This window comes from Eleutherodactylus coqui, chromosome 9, assembly GCF_035609145.1.
Source record: "Eleutherodactylus coqui strain aEleCoq1 chromosome 9, aEleCoq1.hap1, whole genome shotgun sequence".
NCBI lineage: Eukaryota > Metazoa > Chordata > Amphibia > Anura > Eleutherodactylidae > Eleutherodactylus > Eleutherodactylus coqui.
Genome location: NC_089845.1, coordinates 65,764,527 through 65,790,780, shown reverse-complemented (window position 1 = coordinate 65,790,780; position 26,254 = coordinate 65,764,527). Strand labels below are relative to the sequence as shown.

General features: G+C 44.2%; 1 protein-coding gene across 2 annotated transcripts in view; it reads right to left on the bottom strand.

The window, feature by feature from the left end:
• Positions 1–18,098, bottom strand: part of DIPK1C (divergent protein kinase domain 1C) — a 77,511-nt gene extending 59,413 nt beyond the window's left edge. The window contains exon 1 of one of the 2 annotated variants that reach the window (XM_066579493.1): positions 17,594–18,098. In XM_066579493.1, the coding sequence (XP_066435590.1) occupies positions 17,594–17,770 (177 nt within the window). In that variant the 5' untranslated portion in view covers positions 17,771–18,098. The remainder of the gene's footprint in view (positions 1–17,593) is intronic. The other variant, XM_066579492.1, reaches the window with a different exon arrangement.
• Positions 18,099–26,254: the final 8,156 nt, after the last annotated feature.

Below are 26,254 nucleotides of genomic sequence, written 5' to 3'. Positions count from 1 at the left end.
CCAGGTCAACTGTGAGTTACGTGATCACAAGGTGGAGGACAGAGGGATATATCACACCTCAATCCAGAACCGGACAACTCAAAATACTAACCAAAATGGACAAAGAGGGACTGTTCTCAGAGCTCACTTTTCCACTATGCAAATCTGCAAGCAAGTGGAAACCAAGTCAGTGTCAGTACCGAATGACCAAAACTTCTATTGGATATATGGGTTATGCCGCTGCACACCAGCCTTCCATCCTTGAAGCCATCATGATTCTTGCTCAAGTGTCTAAACACTTCTGGTAGAATCATAAATGTCCGCATTAGGACTGTAGACCCTCATCAGTAGGATATTTTAATATATTTTTCAAGACTATTAGCAAATTAGCTTTTTTTTGTTTGCATTGAAGCATGAGAAACTGGTTGCAAATATGTATATAATATCTCTATAATCTTTTCTACATTAGTTTTGATTAAATAATTCAATCTAGTCACTGGAAGGGCACAAAACAAACAGGGTTCAGCAAAAGGAATGTAGAAAATGTTTGGCACGAATGCATGTCAGCATAACGCACATTCTGGACAAATTAAAGAGCAAGACATGCAAAATACTGGCAGTCACTGTCCAATCATAGTAAATAGTCCCTTCTATGGGTTTTGTTGCTTAACTTAATAATGTGTTGCACTTATTACAGCTGCTACGTCAGCCGATCATTCCTGGCAGCGCAATAGTCACTTAAGCAATCAAACTAAAAGCTAAGCGTAACTTTGAGATTCAGAAACTGTTTTACAGTTGTCAATAAAGGTCGTTACTTTAACAATATTTAATCATAATAAATGCAATAAAAATATGATATATTCTGGTAATTAGTGGCAGCGGTATTGAATTTAAATCTGAACGCTTATGGGTGGGATCATTAAAAGATGCTCTGGCCTTAGTTACATTGTTTCACTAAAAATCGCTAATTGATGAAGAGGTCCTTTCATTTCATGTAAATGTAAAGAGAAATTCTGATAAACATATACTGTAAAAACTCATTAAGTAGTTATTTAGACTCCCTAATGAGTAAAGTTTCTCGGCCCCGCTTTTCTATGCATTTCTTCAATAAAAAGCCATGCACAAACAAAGAAGATTCACTTAAAGGGGATTTGCCACCAGGTTCATCATGCCCGAACTACGGGCAGCATGACCCAGGACAGAGATATAACCTGCAACCGGAAGAGTCCTTTCAGAATAAACCTTTTAAGTTAGACTTGGAATATGCTACAATTCTAGAGTGACAGCTTCTCTCCCTGCTTCTATGTAGGAACCTGGAGGGTCTGTGGAAATTTGTGCTCAGTCAGTCAAAGAAGCATTTGTGAGGTTAGGCACTTTTGTTAACAGTGAACGCCTCATTTGCAGTTAGCGTTACAATTCATCTTAAAGGTGCTTGATGGGGTTGAAGTCAGAACTTTGTTCAAGTCACTTGAGTTCCGGAGTAGCCTCATCATGTTTAACATCACAGAGCTCTTCAGTATGACCCATAATACTACAATTGCTGGTTTCTGGAGACCTCATGACTGTGTGCCTTATCTTATGCACCTGTTTGCAATCGCTATGGCTGAAATATGTTAACTCAATAATAGAGAGGGTGACCTAATTTATTTGTATACTTTTTAAGAGCATAGTGTAAAGGCATTTGGTACAAAAAGATAGTCAAGTTGTCAGGAATCGAACCGGGAACCTCCTGTGCTCCAGTCTGTAGCTCTCACTGCTGAGTCATTCAGCCTGTGAACAGTTCCATAGCATGACTCTCAGCCTTCTTCCATGATTCAAGTTTGCTAGTTCCTGCCTCCTGGTTCTGACCCAGTCTCTGTTTCTGATTGGGCTCATTATAAAAGCCTGACTCTGCCACCGCACCGGGACAAGAGTATTCTGCTCCACAGCAATGGTCAAGCTCCACTTCTGCCTGCTCCTTTACTATTGCAACAAGACCTCCTGATACAAACTTCTGGCTTCCCTTCTGACTACGCTACCCACCTCATCCATCTGTACTGCAAACCGAGACCTCCCATTACTGACTCCTGGCTCTTCCCTGACTACTCTCCAGACCTGCAGCTGCTACACATGAGGCTCCACCTTACTGCCTGAAACCGCTACACAAGTACAAGGTGATTAAAAAAGAATGGTACTCGAGTAAGGCTGATTTATTCATACATGAAATGACATACAACAGTCAGAATGACACGAAAATATATGAGAGCTCTTCAAGTTTTTAATGTACCTCACAGATCTTCGATGCGGGCACCATTAGTGACACTAAATGACCTAAAATAATGCATCTCCGCTGCAGTGAAATCGATAACAGACAATGCATCTGGGCAGAACTGGACTACTGACTTGACATATACCAAGTCACCAAACAGTGCCCACATCAAATGGTGCATTAAAAACTAGAAGAGGTCTTCTATCTCTTCATGTCATCCTGGCTGTTGCACATCAATTCATGGATGAATAAATCAGCTCTACTTTTGCTTCATTCTTTATGAATCACCCTGTATAAAAGTAGTATGTGCTCCAAAGAGAAGCCTGAGACTTCATTGTGAAAAATATGTCATAAGCATGGCTTTCACCGAGTTGTGCTATTACTGCAGTAGAAGAGGCCTTGAGCAGGAAAACAATCTTCCTGTAGTCTGCTTCTAAATGATTCGCCTCAGTGATCAAGAGTATAGAATATCGTTTGCTGCACCTTCTATTACAATGAGCCAAAGGCAACATGCTGCGGTGCTTAAATAAACAACAGTGTAAGCGAAAACCATGAGAATATGACGTGTGACTGTTTGTATATCATCTTATGTCATTCTGCAGCTATCAACCACTATAAACCAATGATTTAATCCAGGTCATAAAAAGAATCTCACTGGATACCCGTTTCTGTACACAACATTTATCACTCACCTTATAGTTAAATCTCCAGCTATTTTACAAGCTATACATTACAGAAAGATTCTTCTAAAGAGCAGATAGGGAAAAAAATCCAAAAGCTGTAGGTAATTTAGTTACTATTTGTAAAATAATTGACTTCCTACAGAAGTGACAGCAACAATGTCCAAAAATCAGAGTTTATAAAGGTTAGTAGGGACACAATGACAGTTTTGATGAGATATATTTTATGTCCAACTTGTTTGACCTGAATTCTCTCTTAAAGGCTATGGATACCTTTTCTGCATAAAAAATTAATACACACATATCTTATCTTTGTTTTTTGCATTGAGTTTTACTTTTTATGCACTTAGAAAGCCGCATACTTAATATGCAGTACCTCCTACATTAATGTTTCTGGCCGCAGGGTGTTCCCAGCAGTGATCAGCTGGGCCCTTTCATGAATGCACACAAGCTCCCCCTCCCCTCTCCTCTTTCAGAGACTGTGTAGCATTACCACACCCACTCAATGCTACACAGCTGTCTCTCTTCTATCTCCTACTATTTCTGAGTAGCTGCTTGTAGTTCCTTCTCGCTAATGATAAGAGCAGGAATTTCACTTGGAGTGAATTACAGTACTCTGTAATAGTAGCTTTCACTGCTTTGCTCTCTGTCCTCCTAATCACTTCTGCCATCCGCTAACACGGTCATACAGCCCTTTGTAATCTGACTGACAGAATTTGCTAAGATTTTGGTCCTCCAGTTTGTAGTGCCGTGGAAAACAATACAAGCATTGAAATTAGGCAGAATTTTTTTTTTATTAAAAAAACAGTTAACAAAGGCTTCATTGAAAAAAAAAAACACTGGAGCATCACGTTTTAGAGCTCTGCAGTGTGGCATTCCTCTGTTATTCCTCCTAGAAATTTAGTAAATAGACTGTTGGAGGTGTTCCAGCATATTGAACCAACAGGGCTGACAGTATCAGATAGAGTAGGGGCACACTCCTTTTACAAGGAGAAATGGTAACACCCAGTTGTCAGTTTATTCATAAGGGTCCAGAAGGAATAACAGACGAACAGCGCAATGCAGAGTTTTAAGAAGAAAAGCTAAAATATTGTCATTTAATGGGAAATCTAAATATTTACTAAAATAGATGTCAGGAGGGATGAGAGGTTCTCTTTAAGAAAGGAATATATCTGATTAGAGGGATTAAAAACAATCCCTTGTTCTTTTGTAGAAAATGTAAATTCAGGACACAAGACTTTACTTTTTCTACCTAAAGGGGTTATCCGGTAAGCGGCCGCCGGGATGCATCGGGGTTGGAGTGCAAGCACTGCTTCGATCCCTGTGTAGTGGCTGGCGCTCGTAATTGCAGGTGCAGCTTTGATTGAAATCAATGGGAACCCAGCCTGCAATTTCAAACATAGCTCCCAATGCTTAGAATGAGAGCTGTGCTTGCAATTACGAACGCCAGCCGCTACATAGGGGTCAGAGCAGTGCTCTCCACTCCAACCCCCATGCATCCCAGTGGCCACTTCATCGGATAACCCCTTTAAGACTCTTTTCCACACTGTCACATTTATGTAGCATTGCAGTTGCAGTAACTGGACTATGTTAATGTATGAATAGTATCCTACAGCACAGTAGGCCATTTCTATGAGGCTTTTGCTGGCTGATTTCACCAATATTGGTAGAATCCACTGGCAATCAATTGCAATGTGGGCTGCAGCACACCAGGGAAACAATATTTGGTTGGATTCTATTGTTTCTTAAGGGTAAGGCTTTATTCACAAGAGCATATATCGGCCGCACTTTCACACCTGGGCCTATATATGCTGCCCATCTGATGCATTGGTTTACAGTGCATGTGTTCAGATGGGTGTATTCCCATGGCCTATCTTTCCCAGCCGGAATATGTCGGCTGCTGCCATAGACTCCTATGGGAGCCTGAGGTAGATGCCGGAGAAGGGAGGTGGGAGGGAGTTTAGCAGCGTGTCTGCTAAACTCCCAACCTCTTCCCTACTCCTCTCCACCCCTTGACAGCGGTTTGCAATGGGAGGGGGCGGGACAGGGCGAGAGCTAGTTGCTAAACTTCCACCCCGCCTCTTCCCATTGCTGATAGCTGACAAGGAGCGGAGAAAGGGTGGGAGCTTAGCACACTAGCTCATTCTCCATCCCGCTCCCTCCCCTTTTACCATCTAAGCCTGCTTTCTGGAGTCCCTTCCCACTATCTACAACATCTGCAATGAGGTACAAACACTACATGCTTCAGAGCTAGGACTACTACCCCCCTTTCTGTTTATTTCTCCACTTTTTAAATATGTATTGTTATTGTTCAGAATGGGTCCCTACCCATATACAGACTGGTGTCACGACAAAACAACATTTTCCCCTACCCGACTCAACGAATAGCTTCCCGCTGGGGTATCACCATTAGAGATGAGCGAACGTGCTCGGCCACGCCCCTTTTTCGCCCGAATACCGCGATTTCCGAGTACTTCCGTACTCGGGCGAAAAAATTCGGGGTGCGCCGTGGCGGCACGGGAGGTAGCAGTGGGGAGTGGGGGGGAGAGGGAGAGAGAGAGGGCTCCCCCCTGTTCCCCGCTGCTACCCCCCGCACCGCCACGCCTCTCCCCGCCCCCCGGCACCCCCCGAATCTTTTCACCCGAGTACTGAAGTACTCGAAAATGGCGGTACTCGGGTGCGTAAGTACTCGAAACGAGTACGTTCGCTCATCTCTAATCACCATCTTACCCTGCCCGACCCCGTGGCAGCACGCAATAAGAACTGCCAAATTGTACCACCGTTATAGCACCATTTTTTCAAAAAATATTTTTTCTCTTTTAGAGGGATTTTCTGACTTATTTTTGAATACAGTTTTGGGCCTCCTAGACCCAAAAGTACAATTCAGCCATTTACTCACTATGGCGTTGGAGCGCCACCACATCTGACCCGTGATGTCACTGGACCAGAAAACTCTGTCCTATAATCTTGTCACGTGGGCTATTAATGTTAACTCCTGGCTGGTTTACAGCACATCATTAATGATGTCCCAATCTGGGGCCTCCTATGGGCTGCATTGGTCATGATGTTAAACAACTACATGACTGCTGTAGCCGAAGTAAATGTCAACAGGCCAAGGAGAGGGCCGGAGCAGCGGCGGGGGAGTAACATTGCAGCGGAGCAGTGAGGATTGGTGATTGCTATATATAATCCACACACACCCCCCCCCCCCTCTCTGCCACCAATGTTTCTATTGCTCAGAAAAAAACTTTAATTCTTTTTGAGGGCCACATAGTTATTTAGTTACACAGGTTCATCATGTTGAACCTCTTTTGATGACTTTTATATAATTATTTGCTAGATTAATTATAAACCCCAATGATAGTTGTTATTAGATAAGCATATAGTTCTTATAGTATAGTGCAAGGTATCTGCCATTACTTCCTTTCGGGGAAGGGCATTCCATAGTTCAAAATAACTTGAGTAATCACCAAGATGAAATGAGAGATGAATATTTGGATAATATTGATGTGTAACAAAGACTGTAATCAGCATGATATAAAATATAGAAAGAAATATACTGCAGAGCAATTAATACAATAGCAAGTCGTGTGAATGGTGTCTATAGCGCTCACACAGCTGTGATAACAGACATGGGGCACAATATCTTGATTGTGTGAGTTTTCTATTAACAGGACTCTTTACAGATGTAGTGTGGCATAATACAGGAATGACAAGGTGCAATTTCTGTTTCCCAGACCTGTAATTTAACACAAAATGGCAAAAAAACATAAAACAAAAAGCTTGCACTTGAAGTCTGCCGCCTCTCTGACCTTAGTGAGCCAGTATCCATTACTTAATCATTAGCACAATAGTCGTGGGCTATACCTTTCCCTCTTTGTGGTACAACTCAAAAGCTAAAGAGAATTAACCTGTATTTAAGTTTTAAAGCAAAAAACACAAACATGGGCATTCGGTTTTTATGTTCTATGAATAATTTAGCAAACATTGGAGCTTTTTACCACAATTTCAGAAGGCTACGTTTAGATTATAAAGAACGCTGCACACCAACACCTCATCCCAATGGTGAAGGGAGGGTGGAGGGAGCATCATAGTTTGGGGCTGCTTTGCTGCCTCAGGTCCTGGAAACTTTGTGATCATTGAGGGAACAATTAATTCTAAGGTGTATCAAAACATTCTACAGGAGAATGTAAGAACATCTGACAAGCTGAAGAGAAATTCGGTGATGCAAGAAGTCAAAGATCCAAACTACACAAGTAAATCAACTAAAAGCATGGTTAAAAAAAGAACGGATTTGAGTTTGGTTAGTCCAAATCAGAGTTCTGACCTTAACCCTATTGAAATGCTGTGGCAAACCTGAAGAGGGCTGTGCAATGCATGCAAGGCATCCCAGAAATACTGATGAACTGACAGGGAGAAATTGCAGAAAGGGACGGTCCAAAATTCCTCCTCAATATTGTGCAAATCTTATTTGCAGCTACAGGAAATGTTTAGTGAAGGTGATTGTTGCTAAAGGGGATCTACAGGTTATTCAATTCATGGGTTCACCTGAGTTTTTTCACTGCACTGTGGATGATTACTCAATGACAGATAATAATGATACAACTGATTGCATCCTATTAGATACTTAGATTGTGTTTGTCTATAGTTGTCACTTAGATAACAACCAGACTACATTTTAGTAGTAATCAATGCAAAAATGCAGATAATTCCAAAGGGTTCACTTACATTTTCCCCCAACTATACATTCCAAAGCTGTAATACAGCCATGAGCCCTAAGGCCCAATTCACATCTGCATTAGGGCTTCATTCATAATTCTGTTCCCGTGCTCCATTTTTGATGCAGAGAAATTGAGTTAAACGGAAATACACGGATCAGATTTTTCCCTCATTAATTTCAATGGGATTTTTTATAAAACGGAAAGTTTTCCGTTTGCTTTCATTCCGATTGGTTTATTTTTTTTTAACTAAAAAAGCCTGCTTTCACATTTGCAGTGAAGGTTCCCAAGAAAGGGAAATCCCCTAGCTGAACAGATCGGTCTTATAACGGAACCGAACGGACCCTGCTGACTGTAATGGGGTTTATTCGGTTTCTGCTCAGCTGCCTGGTATTTCACCGGAAGGAAAAGCACTGCATGCAGCGCTGTTTCTTATGGCATATCGTGCCGGATCTGCGAGGGAAGGAGGTTCCAGGGACAATGTGAACCCGGCCTAAATAACGCAGTCTGTAGCGCTATTTGTTCAGTTAAAAAAGAGAAACCAAATGGAATGAAAGCAAGAAGGAAAGCTGTCCGTTTTATAAAAAAGGGAAACATCTGATTAGTTTAATTCCGTTTTAATCTCATTTTTTGTGCTCCTAAAAACAGACTAGAGGACTGGAATTATGACTGAAGCCCTAACACAGGTGTGAATGAAGCCCTAACGCAGGTGTGAATGAAGCCCTAACACAGGTGTGAACGAAGCCCTAACGCAGGTATGAACGAAACCCTAATGCAGGTGTGAACGAAGCCCTAACGCAGGTGTGAATGAAGCCCTAACTCAGGTGTGAACGAAGCCCTAACTCAGGTGTGAACGAAGCCCTAACACAGGTGTGAACGAAGCCCTAACGCAGTGTGAATGAAGCCCTAACACAGGTGTGAATGAAGCCCTAACGCAGGTGTGAACAAAGCCCTAACGCAGGTGTGAACAAAGTCCTAAGGCAGGTGTGAACGAAGCCCTAATGCAGGTGTGAATAAAGCCCTAACGCAGGTGTGAACGAAGCCCTAACGCAGGTGTGAACAAAGCCCTAAGGCAGGTGTGAACGAAGCCCTAATGCAGGTGTGAATAAAGCCCTAATGCAGTTGTGAACAAAGCCGTAACGCAGTTGTAAAGAAAGCCCTAAAGCTGGTGTGACTGAAGCCCTAACACAGGTGTGACCAAAGCCCTTAAGCAGGCGTGAATTAAGCCCTAACGCAGGTGTGACCGAAACACTAATGCAGGTGTGACCGAAGCACTAATGCCAGTGTGACCGAAGCCCTAACGCAGGTGTGAACGAAGCCCTAATGCATGTGGGAAGGAAGCCCTAATGCAGGTGTGAACGAAGCCCTAATGCAGGTGTGAACGAAGCCCTAATGCAGGTGTGAATGAAGCCCTAACGCAGGTGTGACTGAAGCCCTAACACAAGTGTGAATGAGCCTTACATGTAGGCTATCAATAGATTTGCTCCCAGGTGGCTTTGTATGATATAAGTTCCAGCTGAAGAATGCAGATATGATAACACTTATATCATGTTTTTTCTAAAGTTCTTCTTAATGCAGTCTGATAAGTAACTTCAAGGTGAACACTTTAAACTTTGAAAACCACTTTCTATAATTCTCTTCATGTTTCCTTGTATTTCCTACCTAAATGAAGTCCTTTGTAATAAAAATGTCATTGTTATTGTGCATATATAAGAATTTTAATGATTTTTCGTGTGAATGGCTTATTACGGCTTGGATCTGCAAGTATAATTTGAGGGAACAAGGAGTAAAGTTCATGGTATACATTAAAAGTAAATCTTTCAACATTACCTCAACAAGCCCAATCATAATAAAATAAATTTGCTGCTAGGCGGTTTTTAACCCCCTTTCGCATTTTCTGCTACCCCCCTCTGCGCAGCAGTCAATGACCCCATAGCAAAAAATCAGAAAGCACCGCCCTACCCTTTCCTTAAGGAAAAAAGTTTCCCTTTCCATACAAACTCCAAATTATAGTGCCAAAATAGCAAAACAAGTGCTACAGTATACAAAAGCCAATGGGTGTTATGATAAACTATCCTGCGGAATGTCTAATCTGCAGCCTGCTGTGAAGTCCAGGTTTTTCACCTATGTGCAGGGATCCCACTCAGCAATGTAAAAGGACTCTAAGCTTCTCATTGTTGCAAGAACCACCGCAAAACGAGCTTAAAGGGATTGTCCGAGTTCTAGTTCCTGTGCAAAACTCATTCCAGTAGCATAACAGATAGGCTTATATTTACCTCTCCCAGCTCCCGCTGTGTCCTGCGCCATCACTCTAGGCCTTCCCTCTGATGTCACATTTACAGGCTGCCCCAATCGATCACTTAGCTCTGCTATTGGCTGCAGCACCTGTGACATCCCATAAACCCGGCGGACTGCAGGAGTGGAGATGCATGAAGCTGGAAGAGGTCAGTATAAGCCTATTTGTTAAATTACTGTTAATGGAATGGATTTTACACAGGAACTAGAACTTGGACAACCCCCTTTAAGGGAATGTGCGCACACACAATATATTTTGGTGTGGATCTACACCAAAAATCTGCACCATTTCACTCCGTGTGCACGCAGCCTGTTTTTGGCTTGTAGTAATATACAGCAAAAAGCACATTTCTCGGAGTGTTGTGGGCAGAATGGGGAAGGCTTAAAATATTAAGTGATAGGTGACCTATGATTTCCCCCATGATGCACAGAGCCTATAATGAAACACCACCTACACCATAAAACCCAGTCTGTAGCCCCCTCACACAGTATACAGAGCACATACATCTTTCCAATCTATATCCATCACTATCACTCACCATATAGGGCCCGCTTATTCCTCCCCCACCAGCATCCCACAAATCATGATCCTCTCCCCCTCCAGCACATTGATCCCAGCAATGTCCCCCTGCAGCGCATGAAGTTGTCAGACACTCAGCAGCCACAGGTGTGTAGGGGAAGCTCCAGTGTCTCCAAGTTCCATGTTAGTCCTGTTTCTTCCTCTTTCATTCACTGACAAGAAGTAGGGATGGCTCCACCGCTTCACACGTCTGTACCACCAGAAAGCCCTCCCCTCCATCCCGTGAACGGACGGGACTTTCCTTTTGCTGATTGGTGGAGCAGCTAACATGATCCACACCAACTAGTGCTTCAGTGGTGCAGAATGTCCAGCAGCATCTGAGTAGCGTAATCAGTAATAGCAGCTCACTCCACGTATTGGGGGAAAATCAGGCGCCGGGTTCCCCTAGCGGGTGCCTCCATGCCTCCATGATAGGTACACCACTGCCCCCAATGTATGGTAGATGTGCCAGTGGTTGTTCATCATTATTTTGCACCTGTATTGCTTCTTCCATATAGTATTTTGCCTTCTGCGTGTTGCTGGGAACTGGAGTTTGTACCTGCCCTTGGACCTTTATGTCAGTAAGTTTGGCCCTAACAGGAGTATGTAAACCAGTAAGAAAAGACCGTGTGACACAACAAGTACTATGCTCAGCTAGGCATCAGAGAACGTACACCCAACTGAAAACAGACGTACACCATGCTATGCTGAACAGTAACACCACTCCAGGGAGAAGGAAACCTGGCCCTAATCTAGCAGGGGGTGAAGGGTCCCTGCCTAGATGCGGAGTAATCACCCTGACTGTCCCTATAGAGGCCCCTGGAAAGATGAACCGAACAGCAAAGAAATACAGAAATGAAAACAGAAATATAACTGAAAAGGAACCCGCAACAACTTATCTGCAAGTAGCAATAAACCCAGCACAGAAGAGCTCCAAACTCCAAGTACTCCACTATGGAACGGAAGTGATATCGCGTTCCCACAGGACGCACAACTGGAACACCAAGGAGACAGTGAACTGTATATTAGACTCACGGACAGACATAACATAGGACAAATGGCCAACCACTCACCAAACATCCTTGCACGCATAAGCAGATGGAATCGCTGCAATTAATATGAGGAATTAGTTTGTGCATTGGCCAATGAACTAAAGTCGTGAGCCCAGCTTCAAGGCTCCTCATGTCTTGCGGTCTACTAATGAGACAACATGAATCAAAACCCTGCCTGCAAGCAGAGTGATCGCCTTGATACAGGCGCCCTGTGCTGGAATTTAAGGGCCACACTAGCCTAGAGATGATACATGATCCAGCAGCACAGGACACAGTTCACACTCCAACACACTAGGGCTAGCATGCAAGACAGAACAAACACTGAACAGGACTATCCACACCTGATGTCTGGCCACCTGGACAGACACTGGACAAGACACTGTTCACACACCTAACACATATACAGGCCTGCAGGACTACAAACCCTATAGTGAAGGGAATACCAGCTTCCTCTTGCAGAGGGCCTGGTGTATATATATGCAGCAGACCCGTGAGAATTGGCTGGCAGGAGCAACTCCACACCCAGCCAGCTCAATTATCCCTCACCTGTGAAGGTGTGCTCCTGGAACTTTTTAGAACAACAGATCCCAGCAGCACAACCTGACACATAATAGTTTTTATAGTTATCTGGTTGAACAATGGGCAGCATGAAATGCAGAAAGGCGCCCTCATTACAAAGAGCCATGTTTTACTATGAAACACTATGACATTTCAGCGAAAGCGTAATTAAAAAACAAGCTGGAAGAACAGGAAGAAGAGTCATCTGGGCGGCTCACCACCAACGTCTTCCTGTCTGGCTTAGCTAGGTTGACAGGTCTCTTCCAATTTGCACTCACGCAGCAGAAATCTCCTGACAGGTTCCCTTTAAGCTCCTGAAAGTGTAGGCTACTACTTTTTTCAGAAGTACAGAAAAGTTTTACACTAAAGTTTATTTATTTTTTTTACTAATGGAAATCAATGGCATTCAGATACTAATATATAGGAATACATTCGCACAAGTCAGCACAAGTACCCATTTGGGGGAAAAATGCTCTGGAGAGACACAAATATGGTGCGGAAATAGCCTTAGGGTAGTTTCACATCTGCATTGGGACCTCCGGCATAAAATACTGGAAGAAAAAGTGCCTTTTATTTAGTCTGAAAGCCGGGCAGCTGAGCGGAAAGTGAACAAGCCCATTATAGTCAATGGGGTCTGTTGTGTGCTTTTTAGTTCTGTCATAAGACTGAGCCGTTTGGCCAGGGGATTCCCCTTTCCTACTCCCCAAATGGAGCAGGAAACCGGACCCTCTGAGCGCAGATGTGAAACCCCCCTAAGGCTGCCTGTCCACAGGCGGGTTTTCATTGCGTTCCCGCGGTGATAATCCGGCCGCGGGAAACGCAGTGAAAGCTCTCCATAGCGTTGCTATGAAGAGCGCTCCCCCCTGTCCATGAGCGGAGAATCATTACGATTCTCCGCTCGCGGGCAGCAATTTGCAGCATGCTGCGAATTTATCACGATTCTCCGCGGTCAGCCTATCTGTTAGATAGTCTGATGGTGGAGATCCGCCTGCTGGCTCCTGCTCCCGGGCGGCGGTATCCCACAGCGGATCTCCACCGCGAGATACCGCAACGCCCGTGGACAGGCAGCCTAATAGACACAATAGCCATGGTCACCAGTAGTAATTCTGCGGAGCACAAATACAATCAAGAAGTATGGTAGCCTGATAATGTTTGCCATTTGCAAAAGCCATGGGGACAAGAGCCAAGGACAGGACATAAAATAAAAAAATAACAACAGGTATGTTGCATGGAGCTGGAGGATCTGTACTGTTATTACAGGGTCTAAGTACATTTAGACTTTGAGTAAAGCATTAGGGGAGCACTTATATTCGTTACATTTCTGAACTCAGTAGATTGGATTTCTACCTACGACAGTTCCTAAAGTGAAGTCAGCTTGGTCACAGGTAAGAAAAGTATGCAGATGCTAAACTGACAGCAAGGGCTGAATTAGAAAAATGTGCTTCTTTAATGTTATTACTGCTCCAGGCCAAACACAGAACACTGATAATACAAATTATTTCTTCCCATTCAGTTAACATACTCTTTACTATTCTATTGCTTTCTTAGCCTGCAGCAAGAACATCTCATATTATAAACCACTATCTTACCTAAAAAATGCCTAATTTCTACTTAAGTCACTGCAATTGGACAATGTGCTGTATAGTATGCCTGTGACATTGTCCATTTTCCTTCCACCAAAAACTATGACTGCTAGTCATCTATGTATTGACCAATGTTGGACCTATGACTATGAGATGCTCAGCTGATCAACCAGATGAGTATCAAAAGACGTTAATGAAAACACAAAACCATTTTTCCAGCCATGGAGTTTTATTGTTGGCTATGAACTCAGTCCATCAGTGCTGACGCGTTTGTTACAATGTAACTAGTGACTGCAGCTGGTAGGGTGTTCAATGGAGACACAGTTTAAATGTACTAAGCAAACATTAAAAATATACTCATATATAATCTATACTCATATATATCCTATACAGCGGTACCTCGGCTTGCGAGTGCCTCAGTTTGCGAGCTTCTTGACTTGCGAGCAGGCTCTCCCCCGATTTTTGCTCTGATTTGAGAGCAAAAACTCAGGTTACGAGCTTGCTCTCAAGTCAAGAAGCTTATGCTGGGGGTGGGTCTAATACTCCCCTACCGCCGGTTGCTGCCGGCTGCCACGTCCTCTTCCGCACCGACAGAGCATTTCTTCCTGGAAGCGGGGCTTGAATACGCTGCCTCCAGCAAGCTAATGCTCTGATTAGTTAATCCAGCGCCGCGTCAGCCAATACAAGCCGGCACTGGATTAACCAATCATAGCCATTCAATGATTGCAGGTTTCTCCCTATCCCTTTACAGGTGCAGCCTCCAGACGTCTGATGTCTTATGTGTTTGTCAGAAAAGCGATTCCTGACACTATTCCCTGTTATGTCAGCACGGTGGCTAACTCTCTATCACCTTGGTGTGAGGGCACTTGGACTAGCTATAGTTTGCTACCTTTATGCATGTGAGTTCTGTGTGGTTTGCATAACCCTGTGTGTTGGTGTGAACAGTGATGTGTTTGTATGTCTGTGCAGGTGGCCAGACATTAGGTGTGAACTGTCCTGTTCTGTGTTCAGTGTGTGTGAACAGTGTCGTGTTCTGTGTGTTTTGTACTTATCTCCAGGTTCCTAATCAGGGATAGCCAGGTCCAGATGAAGACAGTGGGGCTGTCCTTATTGGGACAATCACCCTGCTTTTTGGCACCCCTGCCTAAAAGCGGGGTGATTGTCCCGATAAGGACAGCCCCACTGTCCCTAATTAGTAAGGGACAGGTATCCTTCCATCTTTACCTGAAGAGGTATAATTGGTCTATGCAACATTATGAGAGTGTTGCAGTTTTATTAGGACTCCATCTTGCATCCATGCTCAGGCATGGCGCTTTAGTGCGCCACATGGATGTAACAATAAGGTAATGAAAGCACTATTTTCTTTATACAACAGAACTATTATAATATGCATAATTATAAATCTGATATATCTATCTATCCATCTATCTATATCTATCCCTCCTTGGTGCATTCCATTTTTCTAACAATGACCTGCCAGTTCAGTCTGGCATCTGGAAGGCTGGATCATTCATATGAACAATACAATGATCGATTATTGAGCCAATCTTCATCTTAAAAGCGTATTCCCATCTTCCATACAATATGCTTAACATATATGATAGATGCAGGTCCCACCTTTGCGATCCACACCTTTCTCCAGAACAGGGTCTCGCTTCCTGCAGGTGATGCAAATGATGACTGCTGCATCTAAGCAGAGAGTCAACAGCGAGGTGGCCGTGTATGTGTGCATCTCTTTCTATTCACTTTTATTGGAGAGCATTTTTGGCACATACGCAGCCACCCTTCCATTTATTCTCCACTAGGATGGGGGGGGGACATGTTCTGGTTCCAAGTGTGAGACCAGCATCAAAGATGAGTATACCCCTGTAAATGTATGAGCAGATTTACTATGCAGATGCTTTCTGGAGTCTTCTGAAAATGTTAATTTTATCTAAATGTATGCCTAAAATAATCATTGTTGCGCTCTAACGAAGAAGAGATGACAAGTAACCGAGCTGCCAGCACTGAAAATAAGAACTCTCATTAGCCATGAGTAGCGATTTCCATAAAATGTAAGCTCATAGCTGCGCATTCACTTTCTACTAAAGCTACATTCAACTACTGTCTGACCTTGTACAAATTACAGCTATCTCTGCATGTAGGAGAACCATCTGCTCCCAATTTCAGGTAATATTCATGAGCTGCAGTCAACTTCTTAACATGAGCAGCATTTTCACAGTATTCTTCATTTCCTCTAAATAGAGTAAATACAAGATCAAATATGACTATTTCTATATGCTCCCAGAAATAAGCGCAAAACTAACCATACCCATTCTTAAAGAGGAGCAGAAACAAGAGTTTACATGTGAAATAAATTCTGGCCTTCACTTCTACCTTTGACCCCTGCATACTGAATTTGAAAAGGGTGAATAGCAAGCGACCAAACAAAAGAAAAACAATTAAAAAAAACCTACACATATCATTTAAATTCAAAAAGATTTTGTAAAACACAATATGTTTAATTATCGGAGTTTATTTTTTGTCTTTTTTTTTTTTTACAGTTACTACTCATTTATAGAAAGAGGCTCAATGTGCCGAAGGGCTCTGCAGTGCCATCTAGTGTTCATTTTATGCAATTGCTCAGCTTTCACTGATAAAAAAACTTTAGTCTGATAAAAGGAACTCTAATAACTTCTGGTTTTTACAAAATAGCATCAAAGGATAAGTAAAAACTTACAAGTGTAAAGATCACCTGATACTGCATACTATAGATATGTAATGACTCGCACATGTATTGAAAGAACTAGGCAATGATATCCTGTCAATGCCAATTTTGGTGACAATGTATAAGGGTAAACTTTAATTACTTGTAATAATAACCACCATGACCATTTTCAATCTATGTACACAGCCATTAATTTTGCAGAACTTTCCTGAAAATGTTGCAATATGGCATTATTCTTCACTTTTCAGTTTGTGCAAGTCTATATCTACATAGATAGATAGATAGATAGCCTGAACTAGATAGATCATCTATCTATGAAAATCTGTTATGTCCATTAGAAACCATATCACAGTAGTACAGCTGCGTTCCAATATACAGTTCGGTTGCATTCCCACATACAGGTACAGACTTGCGGCTTAGACTCAGCTCAACCATGGCTGCCAATAGCTGCATGGTCTTGCCAGCATTATCCGCAAAACCATGCTTCCACTGGTGGCTGGATGGAGCTGGTACCTATGTGGGAACGTAACCTAAGGCTGCTTTCACACCAGCGTTAGGGCTCAGTTCAGGGTTTCCATCTCTCTTCTTCGTTTTTGAAGGAAACTGAAATAAAACAGGAAAGAAATGATGTTTTTTTGCGCCATTGTTTTCAATGGCATTTCAAAAAGACGCAAAGCAAACAGAAAGACATAAGCCTGCTTCTGTTCTGTTAGACTTCCACTTTTTGGATGGGAAAATAGCGCAGTTTTCAGCGTTATATTTCTGTCCTAAAGCACAGAAACCTGACAGAATGAAAGCAAACGGAAATATTTTTATAACCCCATTGAAATTAATGCTGTTTTTTTCCATTTTATTTCAGTTTCTCTCATCCAAAACAGAGTCAAGAGACGGAACCCCTTAACTGACCCTAACACAGGTCTGAAAGCAGCCTGGCTCCTCTTATGGAAATCAGGAAAGCCACTGCATCCTGGTCAATAATCTGTGATTGCTGTATGGTATGATAACATAATGCACATAATACAGTACACAATAATGGATTTGGAGGGCTCTAAGCTAATTCCATAAACTCCAAAGGGTTTGCAGCAAGTTTCTTATGAGCAGCATGTCAGAGGAATTTAACACCAGCAGCATTGGATTCCAAGTGTCTACAGCATAGATATAAACATACACCATGCAATTGATGCCCAAAGTGTGGGCAGAAGTGTGGTACATACCAGTCCTGCCAGGATCTTCTTACTCTCCTCATCAGTGCAGCGATCTGAGAACATGCTCCTGTGGGCAAACAGAAAAGTGCTCCCGAAAATCCAGCAAGAAGCCCAGAAGATCAGGAGAAGGAAAGTGTTCTTTTTGCAGATCTTTATTCTCAGCCATTTGCCAGGGAATATTCTCATGGTAAGATCAGTGAGAGTGTGCCATCATCTGAGGACAGAATGCCAACTACAGGCAGGGATCACTGTATACTGTATCCATAGAGGAGGCTCAGTGAGTAGCACTACAAAGCCCAGCTCCCCTGCTCCTTGCTCTGCATGGACAGCTGGCCTCTGTGACCACCTCACTGTGCTGGTGCTTTTTGCAGGAAAACTGAGATGTGCTATTGAACTGAAGCCACGTAGTTCCGCCTTCTTTTGTATGCTGTCAAGAAGAAATCCAACTTAACAAGCAGCCTGTACATTCACAGGAGAAGAGAACTGCAGTTGGGAGCTGCACTTGTTCTCCAGACTTGTAGAGAGGTGTCAGGGAGAATGATGGATCTGCCAGTGCATTCCTCTGATACCAGGCTGTACAGTATAGCCCAACATGCAGCTGCCTGATGATGTGCACCCCTTATTAGTAGCAAGGATGCTAATGAGCTGCCTTCATCATGCTCTTAGCTTCATTACTGCTAACTGCAGAGTAATTAGTCTACATATGCTTAATTGTCTAGAACCTCTAATGTGTAAACTGACATTTGTGCAGAGAGTAAATTACATACATATTTCTTCCCAGCAGAAGTAAGAATGCCAAGAAGACTCCAGGAGATGCTACTAATTCATAAATAAATAATCTCATTTATTTCCACAGAACATTTCATAACAAATATATACTAAGACTCTGTTTACTCCAAATGTATCAAATAGTTTCCAATTTCTGTTCTAAGTTGCACACACTGGGGAAATCCCTTCACATGTGTTGAAGTCTAGTTGGCACATAATAATCTTTATTTGTATAGCGCCAACATATTCCGCAGCGCTTACATAGACGGGGGATACAGAAAGACAATACAAACATTACAGAACCACGGTTACATAGTAATCAGTTGATGGAAACAATAGGGGTGCGGGTCCTGCTCCAACGAGCTTACATACTACAGGTAATGGGGTGATACTGAAGGTAAAGGGGCTGGAGATGTGCACTGTATGGTGAGGTGAAGAGTGAGGGATGCTATACACATAGACAATGGTTAGACATTTGGCTGTGTGACGGCAGAATCCGTATGACTGCAGGGGTAGTTGATGGTGGCTGGCAAGGATTGCAGTCAGTAGGTTAGGGAGCATGTTATCAGGCGGCCTCCCTGTAGAGGTGCGTTTTAGAGCACGCCTGAAGTTTTGTGAGTCCTGTATTGCCCAGGTAGCCTTTGGTAGTGCGTTCCAGAGGACAGGTTTTAGAGAGGTTTAGTTTTAGGTAGAGAAAGGAAATAGTGTTAGAGACAGCGGACAGACAGTCAGTGATGTTTGGAGGAAAGATGCAGAGATGTCACGGGAAGATATGTATCTGTATGCAATAGGCAGCTATTGACCCATATTGCAAAAAAAAAAACCACAGTAGTAAATGTTGTTACTTTTTTCCTTTTTTTGCAGGATGCCCTTCTCTTGGACAGTGTAGCAGATTAAGCTGTACAGTTGGAAAACAGATATCCCCACGCATACCAGCCAGACTAATGTTAAAAGGTCATTTTTTAAGCTTATGGATACGTCTGGCATATAAATTGAGAGATTTTCATCACATGAACCTAAACCACCTATTTTAACAGCAAATGTTTAAAGGGGTTGTCTCGCGGCAGCAAGTGGGGGTATACACTTCCGTATGGCCATATTAATGCACTTTGTAATATACATCGTGCATTAAATATGAGCCATACAGAAGTTATACACTTACCTGCTCCGTTGCTAGCGTCCACATCTCCATGGCTCCGTCTAATTTCGCTGGCGGCTTGCTTTTTTAGACGCGCTTGCGCAGTCCGTTCTTCTGCTCTGAGCACGAGCCGCTTCAGCGTGCTCGCCGCTACAGCTCTTCTGCGCATGCGCAGACGAGCTGTAACTTCTCGGGAGGGCGCTGGAGCGGCCATTCTGCTACCATCCTCTCTTAGAGAAAGGTGCAGAAACTTGAGCCACCCAGCTCTGCCGAGGAGCCGCACAGCCGTGCCGAGGAGCCGCCCAGCTGTGCCGAGAAGCCGCCCAGCCGCGCCGAGAAGCCGCCCAGCCGCCCTGCCGCCCAGGTAAGTGATGGGTCGGGGGTGATGTGTGACTAACTGGCGTGGGCCCCTCCGGGTGTCCTAACGCTGGCCCCCGGCGCCTACAGCTGGTGCCAGGGGCCTAGCGCTGGGCTCCGGAGCCTAGCGCTGGGCCCCAGAGCCTAGCACTGGGCCCCGGAGCCTACATTTGTAATGAGGGGACTGCTGCTGGGCCAAGGGGCCTACTGCTGTGGCCTGGGGCCTACATCTGTAACGAGGGGACTGCCGCTGGGCCGCCGGGGCCTAGCGCAGGGGAGCCGGAGCCTAGCGCAGGGGAGCCGGGGCCTAGCGCCGGTTACCTGCTGCCTGGCGGTGGGTGACTGTGGCCCAAGAGCGTGTGCCGTGGTCGGCCGCGTTCAATCCCGAGGCCCGGTCGGTGGCTGTGGAGTCCGGTCGGCGGCCGCGGTGGGTCTGGTCGGCGGCTGCGGGGCATCTGGTTGTCAGGGAGACACAGCTGGTAGCGTCTCGGGAGCGCGCACGTCGGGCTACAGCAAGCGCGGTGCACCATGGGAGATACCCGCGGTGCACCTTGGGAAAAGAACCGTCGGCCATCTTTGGGAAACGTTTTATAAGTTGATGAAACACAAGAACTGTGAGTAGAAACCTGCTTTAAAACCCATTTACACTGCTGCATAGTAATGTATGCTTAAGAAGGGGGACTGGGCAATAAAAAAATTCCACTCTTGCCTCAAGACAACCCCTTTAAGGTCCAACAATATTGTTATAACAGTGCCGACCTCCCCACTATCAGCCACAATAACCCCATAATTACATTCACACAGGCGAGCACGATATTAGGGCTTATTCACACAGGCATCTGCGTTTTTACATTTGCCTGCCAGCAACGTAAAAACGCGTGAACGGGCACACAAATCTAACGTCTGTGTGCCTGTTCAGATGGCCCTGGCCCAACGCATATACGCCGATCCCGCAATGGCATTGGGGGTGGGGAGACAGTTTAGCTCTGCTAAACTGTCTCCCCCTTCTCTCCCCCTCTCTCAGCAAGGGGAGGAGGCTGGACAGGGTGATAGCTAGTGTGCTAAGCTCCCTTAGCAACTAGTTCCACCCTGTCCCGCCCTCTCCCATTGCAAACAGCCGTCAAGGGGCACAGTGGAAGAGGGAAGGGGTTGGGAGTTTAGCAGTCACGCTGTCATAAGCTCCTATAGGAGTCTATGCAGCCGCTGCCAACATAAAAGCACCCAGCCAAAAGGCACTATCTTGGCCAGCTGGGCTCTTTTACGCCGCGGGAATACGTGTAAATCCATCCTTAGGCTTCTTTCACATGAGCGCATATCAGCCAGCCGTTTTCATGATCGGCCGATATGTGCTGTGATCTGATGCATTGGATTTTAATGCATCAGATCACATGGGCGTATTTAGGAGATGTAAAAACGCCCGGCCAAGCCAATATAGCGGTGAGCATTTTTACGTCGGACCCAAAACATAGTTCTATGGGAGCCCATGGCAGCGGCCATAGGTGGGAGGGAATTTAGCAGCATGGCTGCTAAACTCCCTCCCTATGTTCTCCTCCCCTTTCCTGTGCAGGCTTACCTCTCTTCCCCCCCGCTGGTTCTGTGCAATGGGAGGGACAGGGGCGGAGCTATGCGCAGATCCGCCACGCCTCCTCTCATTAATGGCTATGGAGAAGGGGCGGGACATAGGCAGAGCTAAGTGCCCGCCCTCTCCCTGCCCCTTGTCCATAGCCATCAAAGGGAGGAGGCGGATCGGTGCTTAGCTCCGCTCCCACCCATTGCACAGAACGAGCGGGAAGGAAGAGAGGTGAGCCTGCACGGGGAAGGGGAGGGGAAATGGGAGATGGCCTGGTGAGGTCGGCTCGTTTGATTTGTGTGCCCGTTGCCAGTTTTTTCGCCCCCAACGTAGCGTATATCGGCCGGCCGATATCCGCTTGTGTTCAAGAAGCCTAAGGCTGAGAAACTTGGCCTGATATCGCTCTTGCCAATGTGCATTTTTCACACCGATGAAAAGAGTTTTTCATTCAAAAATGCCTCACATGACTTCTGTGAAATTGCGATCCTCAGGCATGTGTTTCAGGAACATCAGAGGATTGCAAGTGTTTCCCATTGAGTGCAGTGGGAAACATCGCATCACACTTGCATGCACATCCCACGGCATGTGCTGTCTTTTAGGTTCCCATTGAAAACAATGAGGGAGGAGTTCCGCGGGAACGCTCAGAGACAGAACATGCTGAGATTTTTATCCTCCCAGCACCGCTGCCAGGAGAAATAAAAATCACTCATGTGAATAAGTCCATTAAAAAAAAATGGAGTTTGTATTCATGCGAGTTTTGTGCATCTCACAATGCACAAAACTCGTGTGAGATTCTCACCCATGTGAATAAGCCTTTAAACTGACAATCAGTGTCAGCCAAAGTGCCTACAGTCTGCAACAGTGTTTTAAAATGTAGACACTTTACCCCCAGCATTAGTTACAGAATACTTGCTAAGATATATGCAAACATTGACTAATTTAGAACTTACTGCTATATTTAGTGTTAGGCCCATTTACACCAGCAGATGATCGCTCAAACGACAGTTGGAGTGACAGCTTTGAGTGATCATTTTGCATAAACTATTAAGTAGCTACTCAGCTACTTAAGTACCAATTAGGTGTGTAAATGAAACCTTCCCTGAATGCAGTTAATAGCCTGAGGCTATTATCTGCATTCAGATGCTTTGTTCTCCATGGGGAAACAATGCTATCAGCACTCCCCGTGGAGAACTGCTGATAAGAGTGAAAGACGATTTTTAGGTTAGCTTGAATTTAACGATCAGCTAGCAGTGCACGAAAAGCGGACGATGGGCGCACATTTACACACGCCGATTATCGCTAAAACGATCGCCGACTAGCGATTTTTTTAAGCAATCATCTGCTGGTTTAAATGGGCCTTAAAGGGATTGTCCCGCACCGAAACGGGTTTTTTTTTTTTTTTTTTGCATAGGCCCCCCGTTCAGCGCAGGACAAACCCTAAGGGATGTGTTGAAATTTAAAAAAAATTTTTTACTTACCCGAATCCCCTATCTGCAACTTCTTCCTTCTTTTCCTCCAAGATGGCCGCCGGGATCTTCACCCACGATGCACCGCGGGTCTTCTCCCATGGTGCACCGTGGGCTCTGTGCGGTCCATTGCCGATTCCAGCCTCCTAAATTGGCTGGAATCGGCACACATGATGGGGCGGAGCTACGCAATGACGCGTAGAAGGGGGCGGAGCCAGAACGCCGCTCGTGCCCGGACCGACAGAAGGGAGAAGACCCTTCTGCGCAAGTGCGTCTAATCGGGCGATTAGACGCTGAAATTAGACGGAACCATGGCGACGGGGACGCCAGCGCAGGGAAGGTAAGTATATAACTTCTGTATGGCTCATATTTAATGCACGATGTATATTACAAAGTGCATTAATATGGCCATACAGAAGTGTATAACCCCACTTGCTTTCGCAGGACAACCCCTTTAAGTGAATACCATGATTAAATTATATAGTTTCATAGTTGATATGAAGATATAGGACCATCCAGTCCAGGGGTGCACAAGCTGCATGTGTCCTGAGATGCCATTATGTTCGGTCCTTAACCATCTTTACACATATATGATGACCTGAATCTGGTGGCTGCTCACATGTAGTTACCATGTGAGATAGACACGGAGCAACATACTGCATGGGGACAGGGACATAGTACTAATGGTGCACAGTGTGACCATATCAAGAGAAATGGGTGCCTTAAGGGCTTTTTCATACAAAAGCATTTGTGCTGCGTATTATATGTGCAAAATTGCACCAATACAGAGTGAACAGAGCCCATTGATTTCAATGGGTTCAGTCACATGCGGTTTTTGCGTGTGCATTTCAGTCACAGAAAAATAAACTAAGCATGTTCTATATTCATGCGTATTGCTGGACTACTAGTCCTGATGGTGGACTGACGATGACATGGGAGGCTCATTAGGGCTGCTGGTGTGATTCTTCTCTGCTGTTAAGGCCCTTTTACACAGGCCAACAGTCTTTTAAATGCCTGCATGAGTGCTGACGTCACCGCTAAAGTCGTCAGCGCTCTTGCAGAGCATTTAAACTGAAAGACTTGCCGTCAGCTAATGTGCTTCTTGTGCGCTTCTCACTGAGCACTTCACATCCTATTTATCCATGTTAGCTCTAGAATTTTGGATCTCCATTCCTGACTCATATATGTTTGTATATCGCTCCTGATGAACCTATTTTTAGGGAGGCGCGTTGAGCCTGTTGTCACTATCCTAAAGAGCCTGCTGCTACTATTTAAATTTAGTTATCATTTTAACAGCAGTTTAAGGATAGGACCTGTTATCTTAGTCTATTGCCTCTAGCAGTCCAGCGATAGGGCATATTGTCTGAGCCTGTTACTACTATCTTACTAACAGTTTAGTGATAAGACATATCTGAGCCTGCCAGCCTCGCTGCTCTATTTCCTTTGGGGGTTTTTTGAGATCATTATATATGTAGTCTACAGACCCTTTCTTTGAGTGGACGTGAGCCATTATCAATCTTCCTCTATAGCTCTCTTGTGACTACGTTGACGTGCTACTTATATCCCCCAAAACTTTTTTCGAGTCAGAGTTTGCTGTTGCTATCCCTTAAGTACTGATTGTTCTCTATCTATTAGTGTCTAGTATGCATTTTGAGCACATCTAGTGTTTCTTATATGGGGATCTGACATTTTTACAGGTAGGACTGAGACTTGGTTGGACAATCATATCTCGATCCTCCTGTATATTGCTTGGTCCTCTTATTTACAAGCTGAGATTTAGCCCGTGTATGAAACGTGTATGAATGATATATTTTGGTATTTTCCCATTATTTTAATATGTGTCTAATAAAAGTTATATTTTAATAGCGACCTTCTCAGTGGCCTTTACGAGTGGTAAATTTTAATAGTGTGACCCTCAGACCAAAAAACTCCTGAACTAGTCCAAACTACACTGTGTGGAATTTATTACACAATTGGAGCTTCCCCATATGGATATTGGACAAGTAACCCTAGACCAAGGGCATAACTATACGGGATGCACAGGATGCGATTGCACCCAGGCCCAGGAGCCTTAGAGGGCCCATAGAGCCTCTCTTTGCCGGGTAGGGAGACAAGTGCTATTAATAAAGTATTATAGTTAGGGGCACTGTTACAGATTTTGCAATGGGGCCCAGAAGCTTCAAGTTTCGCCTCTGCCCTGGACTGCTGCATAAAATTAAGTGACCCAGTTTTCCATGATGAGTTCCAGTGTGAATCCATATCAGAATGGAAACATTTTGTGATCTCAGTAACTTTGAGCAAGGCTTGAACATCGGTGCTAGACCAGCCAAGGCCAGTACTTCAAAAACTGTCAACCTTGTGAGGTTTTCTTGTGCGATGTTGCTGAGAGTACACCAAGAATGGCGTAACTGAGGAAAGAGTAGAATCATAGGAATTGTCTTGATGAACAGGCAATGCATAATAAAGAAAACTGCAATTGAATACAATGTTCTTGATCCAACTAACATGTACAAAAGCCTTAGCACGGATGGGCTATAATAGCAGTAGACTAGTTTGTGTGCAAGTGCTATTTAACAGAAACAGAAAGGTAAGACTCCAGTGGGCAAATGAACACAAGAATTGGGTTGAAAAACATCAGATGAACCCAGATTTTTGTTACCACCATGGTGATGGCAGGGTTGGAATTTAAAGCAAGCAGCAGATGAAGAGGGTAAGAGACGGGTTCGCTTAGATACCGGCTCGGATTCCGTTGTGTGCTCCCACATGCGGAATCTGTCTCTGTCGTGTGCAGCCGGCCTTACCCAAAGCCAGAGCCTTCTCCATAAGGAAAAGATAAACAATACACAGACAGACTGTTTTTCCCCTCATTACAGCACATTTCTGGCTGGGTGAGAGGCCTATGACATGAGTCTGGAAGGCTACAGTTTCTTCTTAGGGAGAGGATCTAAAAGGTGTGAGGAGAGGCCAAAAGCTATGAGGCCATGCATGTTCCTCTGGGAAATATGCCAATTTGTCCACATTAAACTTTATTTAATAATTCTTCACCTAAGCTTCCAGCTTCCTCAAATTTCTTAGTGATATTATTTTCCTGTGTGGATTACTTTACTGATCTTAGAAACATCTGCAAATATTGAAACTGTACTTAGTAAGCCTTCTACAAGGTTATTAATGAGCATATTAAAAAGAAGAGTTTTACAATTTTCACCGAGGCAGAAAAAAGTAGTCTAAGCATAAATTATAGCTCTTCACAAGGATACCACGTAGGGCGAACTTGTGATGATCAATAGTTCATGTGAATGATAGAAGGAGGAAGAACGTTGATACCTTGACACACAAATGACATATATCTTCTTGGCATACCAAGGTAAGTA